This window comes from Labrus bergylta, chromosome 21 (assembly GCF_963930695.1).
Source record: "Labrus bergylta chromosome 21, fLabBer1.1, whole genome shotgun sequence".
Taxonomy (NCBI): domain Eukaryota; kingdom Metazoa; phylum Chordata; class Actinopteri; order Labriformes; family Labridae; genus Labrus; species Labrus bergylta.
The window spans coordinates 19691424-19704496 of record NC_089215.1 but is presented as its reverse complement, the minus strand read 5'-3'; the positions used below and the strand labels follow the sequence as shown (position 1 = coordinate 19704496).

Here is a 13073-nt window from a genome sequence, read left to right as displayed (position 1 = left end):
GATGAAGACGATGGTTTTGATATTATTACTGATGAGGATGATGATAGTAATGACGATGGTTTTGTTTGATAATAACGATTTTAAGATGGTTTCTATACTGATTAGAAGTCTCGAGCAGCCGTCGATGTTGTGCTTTGCCTGTCAGCATTTACCATTTGCTGTGTGTTTCAAGTTGCTGATCAATCGGGAAGAAGTAAATGAATTAAGATTCATCACATTCCCTACATTTATATGTCTTTATACCGTTCTAATAATAAAAACAGGTTTGAGCTCTGAGTCAAAAATCTCAGGGGTAAATGGCCTCCGTATGAATATGGTCAACAGTTAGAAAGATGGTCGATGTAAATAAGTTACCTTGCGATTCCAGGGCGAAGTTTGGTATTGTGTCTGCCAGAGGAAAAGACATGTATGTCCTCTGTTGAAGGGACCTCAATTCCTCGTGGATTTCTTGTAATTCAAAGTGCACGCTGTTGCTGACCGTGGTTCTTGAGTTTCCTGAAGGATACGAAGCACAAATGTTAGAAACTTTCATTTTGATAACCATAGAGCCTCTCAAAAACTCCAATGAGGGATTTTAAAAAAATTACTCAAAAAGTTTGAAGGTCACTTACCATAAGTTTGAAGGAGCAGGAGCAGGAGCAGGATGGCACTGATAATCTTCCAAAATGAACTGCTCGATGTTTTAGCTGCAGACACAAACAAACCAAATGTTTAGAGCTTGATAATAAATAAAATATATACATTAAAACTTGTCTTCTATTAATCAACTGATGTGGTTAAGGGTTAGAGGAGGTACTTACCATTTTCCTCTCTGGATTTGATAGTCTGGGTCTCAACGGTTTTTGTCATAGGTCCTAATTCAGTGGTCTGAGTTTCCTCTTCCTGAGTCTCCCCAATCAATGTCTGTGTGCTCTGATCGGAAGTGGTCCTGTCATCAGGGGTCCAAGTCAGGGTAGTGTTAGTCTCAGCGTCTTTAACCTCAATTAAAGAAGCAGAAGCCTGAACATTCCTGTTAATAGGGCTGATTGTGGTGTGCTGGAAGAGGGGGTCAAAGGCGATGTTGACGATGAGTCCCTCAGTGTAGGTAGGGTTCATAGGAGTGCTTGTAAGGAAGTGTTTCCTCTTCCGAAGGACCCTGCAAGATGAAACACAAGTTAGAAATGAATGTTTAATGTGTATATTTATAGTGTATTTACCCAATAACATGTACTAAACATATGAAGAGAAACACTAAAGCTACACACCTAAACAAGTATTCTCTGTAGTTGAAAAACCGAGTTCCCTGTACTGTGTAATGTCTTGCGTTCTGTAGACGAAGGCTTCTCCTCAGCATCACTGAAAAAAGGACAAAGACATGGAGGTAAAATCATTAGTGACACTCTTAAGTAGAAATGATGTATTATCACTTTTTAAAAATGACATGTCATTAAAGGTAGGCTACCTATACTCAGAAAAATATATATATACAACACTTAATAGACGCTTTCATGAAGCTAAATTAATTCAGTTACATTTTAGAAAAAAGCTTTGATGACAAACCTGAGGTCAAACAAGGATTGTGTGAAGTCTCAGACTTTTACTTACTTTTCACCTTGTTTTTTCTTGTGTAGCGGAAAAACGCGTTTAAATCTTGTTGAAATGTTTCCTTAATCAGATATTTTGAAAATTTGACTTGACTAACTGTAAATGGAAAGACTTGTTGTTGTGCTGGCTCGTCCTTCACTAATGATGAATGTTGGGCTTCCAAATTCATTAGACTGTAACTATCACAGTTCTATTCTTTGAAGTTAGTTTGGAATGTGCTTTATAATTTCAAGGAAAAAAAAAGAGTTCAATTGTTGCTTAGCAACAAATTTCAAAGAAAAACAACTTCTTTCAGCACAGAATGTTTTCTATCAGGGGTTTTGTGATAATTTAGCATACACTAAAAAAATGAACACACTTAAAATAAATCTTAAATATATATATATATATATATATATATATGTATATATATGGTACCATATATGGTAGGGGAAACACTGGACATGAATGAACTACATCATTAGAATTTTGCTTTCATTTTTATAGTGTGGTGTTGCTGTAAGTCAAATATGAACTGAAAAATGAAGCTTATTCAGAACATTTTTAAATCAATAAAAGCCTATCTCAACATGCCTGTCTGGAAGTTTATTTTACAAAATATAAACTTGAATTAAAAACATAACTTTGAACTTGCAACTCACTTATTTAGGCTGAAGATAATGAAGACATAGGCCTATTTACAATGCTGCTGTTTAGTTGATTTAGTAATCAGTTTGAACTCTGTGTTGATATTTTAAGGAACTGTTCTCTTGCGTACAGGAGCACAGTTCTTTGTGTTTGAAAATAAGATATTTGCCACAGTTTCACTCTTTCTATAAAAACTGAGGGACAGCATTCCTAAAATGAAACCCTAGTATGCTCCAGTCAGTGTATTGCTATTTATTTAACCTTTGATTTGGTAAGGCAATCTTTTTAGCACATGTGGCATTAATCTGAAGAATTACCAACAGCATCACTGTTGTATATAATTTAAAATGAGAAGTGCAAAAATATGGAGTTAGATCAGTCTCAATATTCATGAATGCACACAGAAATTTATTTTTCACTTCGTTAGGTAATCAGTAGTTTCGCCTGGGCAGAGCTGAGAACAAGAGGAAGTGGAGAAGGGACAAACAGCGGAGGGAAACATACAGCCGTGACTATGGGTGATGGCTTTTGATGCTTTTGGCATGTGTCATTCTGAGGTACAATGGGCCTATCAAAGTTTTTTCTGTAACACTAATTAACAATATGCTATTTATTACACCCGAGTGATACAACTACATATAGTTTGTTTGTGCTGTAGACTATGTCCTTGTTCAATGCCTGTCAAATCGGCACACAACTGCTGTATCCCTCTTGAGAATGACTCAGCGGAAATAGGCCAACTAAATGTCAAATACATTGTATTTACATTTACAGTGAAGCTTATGTGAAAAGCCAGTTTAAGGGAACAGAGTAAAAAGTAGTATGACTTTGATATCTGAATGTCAGAAATACAACGTTGAAAAGGGGAGATAAGTTGTTGATCTACAAACATCCTCAGGTAGAAACCATTTTCATAAAAAGAAGAAAAAAGCAAGAAGCTCAACTTTGGTCTATTCAAGATGGCGGCGCGCACAGACAGCAACAGCAAGCAGCGATTTTATCAAAATTAGGACTTACACCCGAACTGAATTTATAAATATCAGACACGGCTCAACTAATAATACTCCGGAAGGATTCGGCTCATTATTCATTCATCCAGTCACTGCACAATAATAACTGTATATACTCTGTCACTGCACTATAACTTCACTTATTTGCACTATATCTCTCTATATTTATATTTGTTTAATTAATCAGTCACTGCAAAATAATAACTGTATATATTCTTTCAGTCACCACAACTGTCTATTTATTTATTATCATTATCATTCATTCACTAGACAGCAATTGCTCTGGCCACTTTTTGCATACTTCTCTTTCATTTCAACACAAATATATTTTTGTTGTTGTTGTTTTTTGTAAACGCTGCTGTTTAGGATTGCTGCTAACAAAGTTTCGTTGTGTCCTTGTATACAATGATAATAAAGATTCTATCTATCTATCTATCTAAAAGATGATCAAGTTCAGACCACTGACTTTTTATTACAACTGTCAATGGATCAGACCTGTAGCTCTTTCTCATGCAGTTCACCATATGTGACACAAGATGGCGACAAAGACTGTAGAGGGGGATGATTGCAGATTAACATTCTGGACGCATTTCTTTTTCTTCTTTTTAATTTAAAAATGTCCGTTTCTTACGTAGGTTTCTTCAAGTTAAATCTTTTGCATACTATGTTTAAGACAGGGTTTGTGTATTATATCTGCTGTACTATCTCATCATGACACGGAGCAGTAGCAGCAGTACACTGGTGGGAAAGGTGTTGTGGAGGAAGTGGGTCCTGTCGTCCCACGCAGAGGAGGGTTTTCCGGTTAAAGTTTCCTTTGTGATTCGGAAGTGATGTTGTGATGCCAAAAGCCGTTCATCATTATTGACACTTCAAACAAGTGGCCACCATGAAAAGTAAGCATGAATATGTACATTCAATACATAGCGACACGGAATAAGTTAGCAGTCCCATTAGAGACAGACAGTAACTACGCTAAAGAGCAGCTAGCTAACAAGCGGCCAGCTTCATCATAGCTGGCAGATATAGCATGCTAACAGCAGCTAGCTAACTTGTAGTATCATGACTGTCTGGAGTAAACAAGGCTGCCAAACAGCTTCCACATAAAGCTTGCGCTAAAAAAAAAAGTATGTTATCCTATAATAGTGAACTTCTCAAGTGTACTGTATCGTTTGTTGGCAACATTGCAAAGTAGTTTCACTTTAATTTACGTTATGAGATAGTTCAGGTTAACTCCCACCCAGACAAGCTAACAATAGCTTAGCATGTCTGTGTTTTGGACAGTGACAGCTGCAGACTGCTGCCCCTTGACATCTCTGGACAAGGCCTGTCGTAATGTAAATGTTGTCTAGCCAGTATGATGAGTTCTCATTGTTCTGTTTTATCCCCTTTTACTCCATGATGGCCTTCTTACACGTGTTAGACTAACGCAGATACTCTGCATCATAATCCGCAGAGGACCAGAATAGACCACAGGGCTTGGCAGGAGAGGAGATCATTTATTGATTATTGTTGTTTTCTTTTCTTTTTTCTCCATCAGAACCATTCACTGCTCCGTCCTGCTGAAGTAGGAAAAGCTCCCCTCTATGATCTTTAGTCCATCGGGTAAGTAACAAGCCCTGTTTTTTTTATCCTGTAGCTTGCTGACGCTAACTATAAAAAGATTCTGTAATTGTTGGCAGTGCTTTTCCTGTGTCTGGTGGCAAGACGTAATCAGTGTTCTTCTTTGTGCCTGTTTGTACCTGTGCTATTGTGATACTTACACATATCTGAAAGGCTAGTGTGGGCGTGTAGAGAGGAGTGCTAGTGTCTCTCTTAAAAGCATTGCACCATTACAGCAGCCCTCTGTTGGGAAAGTAAGGATGAAGTAGGGCTGGGAAATATATCGAGTTTTTAAGATATATCGATATATTTAATATGTTAATATGGATATAGTTTGAGTTGCATTAAAATAACATGGTCACCTTTTTCTCATCTCACTGATGATGACTGACTGTCTGTCCCTCTTAACTCTGCTCCTCCTCTCTCTCTCTTTTATTGTATTTAAGGAACATTTTTATTTTATAATATTACTTTTTAAATTCACAAACCTGTAGTTTATTTTTCCATGTGTTTTCACTGTTAATAAAATACATATCCATATATATCGAGTATCGCCATTCAGCTAAACAATATCAAGATATGATTTTGGTCCATATCTCCCAGCCCTAGGAAGAAGTAATTGATGCTACAGAGAGCATCTCTTGAAACCAATCTGTGTACAATTGAGAGGTTAATGTCACTCTTGTAAAGACATAGGCCCTGATAGGGTAGATTGTTTGAGCATTTCACTATACACTTCAGGTATATAATTGTCACTGGTTGTTGACAGCAGTTATTCAAGTCTTGTACTGACATAAAGGTCACATGATGTTTTGAATCCACTGCAGTCGTTATCTCACACCCAAATCACAGTAGCTGCTTGCACCAGTATTGAGCATACAGGGTGCCCTACTGTCCTAATTCACACCTCAATAGACATTTTGTCACACTTAGGCAGTCTGACATTTAATTCTTTGGAGAAAGGTGCATTTCGGCACCACTCTAGTTCTCGGTCATGTCATTTTCTTCCCTCTCTAATTGTGTCTAAGTGTCTGTGAGTGGATAGGCTCGTGACTCCTTCAGCCACATTTATTTGGCTTTAGACAACTAAAAATGTAATTTCAAGGCTGTTATGTGTGACGAGGCTACATGTAAATGTAAAACGCATGCCTGTATGCTTTTGCTGCTGAGAAACAGCTTTTCTCTGTGAGGTACGATTAGCAGATAAACTGGAGGATTTGCACACTGACCTTGTCTAGTCAGTGCAATTGCGTACTCTTTGACTGGAGGCTATCAGGAAGTCAATACATACACATGTGCTGAAATGTTATAAAGCTTACTGATGACATGAAATATATTTCACATTACAGTCAGGTCTAAATAATACACAAAGATCTGTTATGTCATACAACAGATGTATACCTCTGTCATTGCTAAGGGGAAAAATAACACGGTAAATATCATAGAATACAATGTCTTTATTGTCATTATCCGATGTACAACGAAATTATAAAGCTTCACCTTAAAGTGCACACACATACAGTCATCCATAGCTAAAAATCAACAAAAACTCTCATACAGGTAAGATAGGCAATGTATGTGTAGATGTATTTACATGAGGTAGTATATAAAAAAAAATGTCTTGCCAGATAACAAAATAAATATTAATGTAAATATTGCACATGCCAGACATTACAGTAGAGGGAAAAAAGTAAATAAATATACTGTGTATCAAAAGATATATATATATATATATATATAGATATATATAGTGCACAAATATCCTGAAATATCTCAATTTAAAAGGTTTGATAATGAAAGAAATGTCAACTCGCGTGTATTTTCATGTATCTTCAAATATTCTAAAACATCTGTTTTGATTCTTAAGCATGCTTCTTTAAATAGGCATAGCAAAATCTCCCTTTATTAAAAAGAAACCACATGATAGAACCTGCCAACCTGTCAAGGGTATATTTTTATGTTTCGCTATTTAGACATGTCTGTGCCAGTACTTGATTGTGAAAGAGAAGAGTAACATCTCAGACAACACTGCCTCATTGTTTTCAGGACCACAGAATCCCCATCAGAACCTCTCGACCAGAAAACACATATTTGCAGGAAGTGTGGGAGAGAGATCCACAACACACAAAACAGCATCAACCATGACTGTGTCTGTTAAGTCCAAAGGAGTGTTTTTATAAAGGAATATAACCAGTTACACCAGAGTCACTCCAGTAAATCTGGAAAATCTGTTCTGTAACGAAGGTGTTAAATAAATCTGACCTGAGTTACAATGAAAACATATCCCTGCAGACTAGTCTAATCTCAGGCACGTTTGTGAAGAGGCTTAGCCCTACTCAGCTGAACCAGTTTTTCGCTACAAATGTACCTGCTAGCCTGAAGCACAATATTCCTCCCTAGCTGCTGCACTGTGAACCCTAACCTGCTTCAATTAAACAACAACACATGCTACATGCTTGACACAATGGTGGCATTTAAACGGTATGTTAACAGGGTGATCATTTCATATTTAAAAGGTCTCCATATGTTATCGTCTGATAGTTTACTTTCCTCCTAAAGAATAACAGGCCATTTTCACACAAGTGTTATTTAAAGGTCACAGCAAAAAGTTTAAATTGTCAAATTAGAGATGGCTAAATGTAATGTAGCTGCTTTGGTTTCACATCCTCATGTTGTGCATGCTGTTTCATTGTTTACTGGGACACTTGACTTGTTAGAAAAACGTGTGTTTTTCCCACTATAACAATTCAAAATGTCTACACTTAAACTAACAACATTGGAATCAACAGTTTATCTGGGATTTTCATGTTTGTCTGATAGTTTACATGGAAGACGAACAATAACATTTTGTGTAAATGATATATTCAGGCTAAAGATTATTTACTTCTCTATAAAGACATACTAGGAATTTGAAAATTTGTACCAAGATTCACCTTCTCAACTTTGGTGGACTCAAGTATTTGCAGCAGTTGCACGCCCTTCTTTGTTTTTTGTTAGACTGTTAATTGCCAAAATATCTACAAACTCCTGAAGTTGAGTGGCCTTTCTTGTTGACAATGTTTTATCCCTTGGTGTTGCTCACGCTCATCTCGGCTGTGTTTCCATTCTTTTGAGGCACATTAGTCATGTTTTTCACAAAGGCCTGTGAATACACCATAACAACAATAACACAACAAAATCAGCAAATCTCTTTAACTTATTGAGACAGATATACTTCCATTTTTCTCCATTGAAAGTGAAAACCATGTATCTGTTAAAATTAAAGGGACTTTATGTAACAATCTGAAACGCGATGTTGTTCTTGACACCGCTGGCCGTTGGGTGAACTACATCAGTAACCATTTGCTCGTTCTCGCTGGCGATGGTGCTCATATGAGTAAGAACAAGTATCCTGACCATCCACCGCGACACACAGGAGACACACATGATTCACTGGTGTCATGTTTACAGAGGAGGTAAGTGAAATTATACTTTTTCTAAGTTTATAGTTTGACAAAATATACATTTGAGACTAAACTATATTTGAGTCTGGAGTGCTGACACAACACTAAAACAAGATGTTAATATACAGTAGATGAAGAAAAGATAGTTTTAGATTGTTGTTATATGATTAATGAATCCTTACCACGTTTCTACCTAGCATAGCATTGAACAATTTCATCGTCTTTAAATGATATGTTGACTACATGTACCTTGTAATTAATTTACTGTGGGTGTTTGCACAGCAACATATTCTTTTTGATGGTTGAGTACCGTTAAATAGCTGACTAGCTTTATCAATAACCAACGTAGCTTTCACAGAGTCTCCGATATGTTAGCACAGGTGTCTTTGTAATAAACTTACTAATGGTTACACTAATGTGTTACCACTACAGCTTATGTTACTGGGTGTTTGCACAGCAACATATTCTTTTTGATGGTTGAGTACCGTTTTGTCTGTCTGTACGTTTTTTGCAGCTGCACTGCTCCAAAACCCAGTGTAACACAGCAGTGACAAGCACCCGCAAAACTCCGAAAGTCATACTTCTAATTTGATATCGGGGAAAAAGTCAATATCACACTGAGTGCCAGAGTTTTTCTCAGTTTTAGGTACCATTATGTACTTAATTGGTTTTGGCATTAGGTTGAGACAACGGAAATCATACAGTAGTATTACAGCTTACTATTGCTTATTTCGCTGTTAGTTTCAATTTCAGTGTCTCAGATAGAATATTTAGCACGATAAAACCATAGACATGTCATTCTTTTTTTTTTTTTCAGGACTCCTGCTGCTGTGAGGAATTATCAAACAAATAATGCTTGTCACTTAATTTGCAGGCACAGTTATAAATGCTGCCCCAGGAAGAGAAGGGATGAAGTGCTTCAGATGGTGGTAACTCGTCTGCCAGGGTTTTTTCTGGTTGTCATGGACTACAGGCAAGTTACACCAGGACCAACTGTATCAAACGGGTCAGCCAGCATGGTGCTCCTGCAACAGAGTCAACTGGAAAGCGGATAGTGATGCCAAGCTGCTGTGTCTCGGGAATGAAAGATAAATACCCTGACCCTCTCAGAAGTTTTGTTTGGTACAAAGGGCCCCTTTTAGATTTGGTTATCCCTTACAAAACATAAAAACAAAGTCTGCACAGTAGATAATTCTTCTGTGAATGTTTGTTTCCTCCACATGTGACATGTTGTCTGAAGAAGAGTTTGGGTCCTACACCTCACATGTGTCGGTAATAGACATTAACAGGAGCATCATCCACTACTTTTGAAATTCAGTTCACTACCTCAAAATCAAAATGACTGTTATGCAAAGTCTTTTATGTTTTTTTGTCTTATTTTTTTTTGTGTTTTTACAGGTTAAATATTGTTTTTATATGCACATATTTACATATTTTTAATGTTAAAGTTTCTTTCTGAAAACATTTATAATAAACAAAAGGAGCTCTGAAGCACACTGTCTCTTCGTCTCTTGCTCCCACTTGTTTATGTGGCAGAAGTCATGAACTAGAGAGAGAGGGAAAGTATTTGTGTTTAGACCAGTGTATTCAATAAACGGAGATACCTGAACAGAGAGCTCAGCTCAGGTGTGCAGGAGAAGAAGGAAGGAACAAATACATGAGCTCACAGGATCAAGTTGAAAAAAGATGACCTGCACAGCCTGACCACTCAACCAGTAGGTAAAATCATTACGTGGCTATACATCGGCAGAAATGAGGCCGGATTTCTTCACAATGAAAATGAGTCTACAGGCTTATAAAAGCAACCAAGAGAGACAGCAAATGTGTTTTTTTCACATCAGATCACAGTACTCTTATAAATGGGCAAAAACTGTGATTAATACATATGAAAAGTTACTTAAAGCCTCTTTCACTATATAGTCCGTGACTTTGTGTGTTGCAGTGTTCTTATTTTCCATCATTGTTTTAGACCTTATACATGAGTAATGTGTGCTGTGGTGTAGCTAATATAATCTAACCTCTCTTTTCTCTCCAAGTCTCAGTCTTGAGTCTCTCAGACTTCAGTTAGTCTGTGCTGCTCTTATTGAACCATGAAACTCTGGTTAAGGTTAAGCTCGCTCAAGTTAAGCTTCCGATAGCAAGCCCCATTTTAATTGAACTTTATCTATCCCCGAGGGGAAAATATGTCCTGCTGCCAGATGCAACGCAGAACACACACAGTTCTCTTACAGCTTCCTTTACGATTAACCTCCAGCTGTGAGGGTAAATTGTTAGATGAGTGAAATATATGGAAATCCCTCTGAGCTTGTTAAGAAGTGAAAGAAAAAAAGAATCCATAAACAGAGTTAAGCCTTTCCAAAGCAGCGGCCACAGCAACAGTTGTAAAAGCTCAAACATGCAAATTCTTCCCTGATGGCTGATTTAATCCTGGAGCCTACAGGCCTGCATTCTTCCCCCTCGCCTCAGTTATTGAGTGTGTGAGCGAGACAGAGAGAGAGAGAGAGAGAGAGAGACAGAGAGAGACAGACAGAGAGAGACAGACAGAGGGAAATACAGGCAGAGGAGAAAAGAGACAGCTCAGTTTCCCTGGAACAAACTTTGGACTTGTTGTGGCTTGTACTGTAAAAGTCCCTTGGGTACTTTATTTCTTACAAAGGCTTTGGCTTTATGGCTTTGTTTATTACTCGGCTCTGATTGGCCAATGAAGACAATCTGATGAATAACATTTCCAAAATACAGAACATGTACTTATGAACTTGATGAAACAATGCTCTTGAAGGAGAAAAACATTGAGAGGGGATGGCGCATCAGACAGTAGACCTAAAGTTATATTTCTCATAAGTACAGTAGGGTTGAGCCAGAACATCAATAAAACAACATATAGTCCTTCTGACTTGTCTGGTATTCAGTTATCAACGCTAGTGCCAAATATCTATATATAATTTAATAGGTAAAAATGGCGCTGGGTTGGAAATTAACTTTGTCCCCTACCTGCCACTGTGATCGGTGGATTCAAAAATCTGCCAGCCACTCTTTTTTTTACCTGCTACTTTAATTTAACTGGCACCAGTTAGCACCATGTAATGACAAACAATATTATAATCAAGGCTAACTATTCAAGTAATAGGGTATTTTATGAAGGAAAATGTTTCAACTATTAAAGAAAAGACTGACATGCCCTTTGCCTCGCTTGTAAAACACAAAAAATGTTTCTCTTCATTTATTACTTTGAGGCCGGTTGGAGTCTCCATCGCAGCTCTGTCCTCAAAGGCTGAATTAACTCCAATTAAACCTCGACCAAGAGGCAAGCTAATCAACGAAATGTTTAAAAAGTAAATCAGCTTATATGAAGAGAGTCATCACAATCATACAAGGTTCTGCTGGAAAGTGAGAGGTTCATCTTGAAAGAGCTTGTAATGAGTCACTGTCTGAGGACGCTTCTCAGAACTAGCTTCTCACTGAATCTGTGTGGTGTGAAGTTTTGTCTCTCCTGCATTTGTCTTTCAGACGTCGAAGTTGTGTTGAGTTTCTACAGCTGAAAATAGCCCGTTTCCTGATATAGCTGTTTCACAATAAAAGCACGTAAATTACAATTAAACCGGGAACTTTTATTATGAAGAACTTGTTGGAAATAGTATGTGTTTATCATCGAATGACTGCAGCTTTAGCGGATTGTACATTTTCAAAAACACTGCAGGGACTTACAGTATTTACAGCCACTGCTACGACCACAAGTCACCGCAACAGCCCGCTTTTTAAAATCATCTTGGACATAAGAAAAACAACACAATCAGTTTTAACTCACTTCAGCAGGTAGAACTGCTGTAATGGAGATGCTTATCTGTGCTGTGCTACTCTCAAATGACACCGAGTCAACCCACACACTGACAACCGCTCTGACACACGGAGGCGGAGCTCTCTGGTCACTGGGTGGGCTTCTGGGGGACTTCCTGGCTCTGCTCATAAAGTCGGCGCGAAGCAAGCAGATGTGGAATTTAAATTAATGAATGTTGTATGTTGTCACCAATAACTCTGTAAAGTTTAATTACCGGCCACTGTGGCTCGTAGGTCGAGCAAATTCACCCACCACTGGGGTAACAAGCGTGCTAATTTCCAAACCTGCGCTCTGAACAGATTTCCCTGGCAGTTTGTCTCACTGTGTCACCACTTCATGACTCCTCACAGTGGCGATTGTGACATGAATAAGGGCAATGTAAATGATAGAGAATTGGCCAAATAATACGAAGACAGCAGAATAATTTCTGACAATGGTGAAATAAAGTAAAAGATGGAGCATAATAAGAGGTGAAACTGACACCCAAAGTGAAAGTAAATTTATCCTGCACTAGATAAATATCTGCAATACATCCATTATTGTAGTTTTACTGTATCTTAATATCCTTAACCTGGACCTGGATTGATTATTAAGTCCAATTAAACCTCGACCAAGAGGCAAGCCAAATTAACCAAAAGGTTAATTAACCTCTAAAGAACAGTGTTACTACACAGTGTATAATCTGACTCGGGTTCCTGTGAATTGATAAATGGATGATAGGACACTCCACAATTACTGGCGTTTGAATGAATTTTCTGGATGACTAAAATAAATTCAGTGTGTTGCAGTGATGACTTTTTTTGTATCAAAGACATACTCTGTGTCAGGCAAAAGTCTAAAATCCCTACACTTCTTAAACTCTACACCAATGTTCTGGATTAGTTATTATGAGAAAAGTCAACAAAACTCGCAGCGAATTTCATATCTTGGGTGTTTTTTTTTTTTTTTAGGCCAGAGCCATTTGATGAATCATTA

General features: G+C 37.6%; 1 protein-coding gene across 5 annotated transcripts in view; it reads left to right on the top strand.

Annotated features, from left to right (window-relative positions):
* The first annotated feature begins 3962 nt into the window (after positions 1–3962).
* The window catches only part of mrtfab (myocardin related transcription factor Ab), a 52503-nt gene continuing 43392 nt past the window's right edge, over positions 3963–13073 (top strand). For all 5 annotated transcript variants that reach the window (XM_065950090.1, XM_065950093.1, XM_065950092.1 and 2 more), the window contains exons 1-2: positions 3963–4114; positions 4759–4823. In XM_065950090.1, coding sequence (XP_065806162.1) covers positions 4805–4823 — 19 coding nt within the window. In that variant the 5' untranslated portion in view covers positions 3963–4114; positions 4759–4804. The remainder of the gene's footprint in view (positions 4115–4758; positions 4824–13073) is intronic.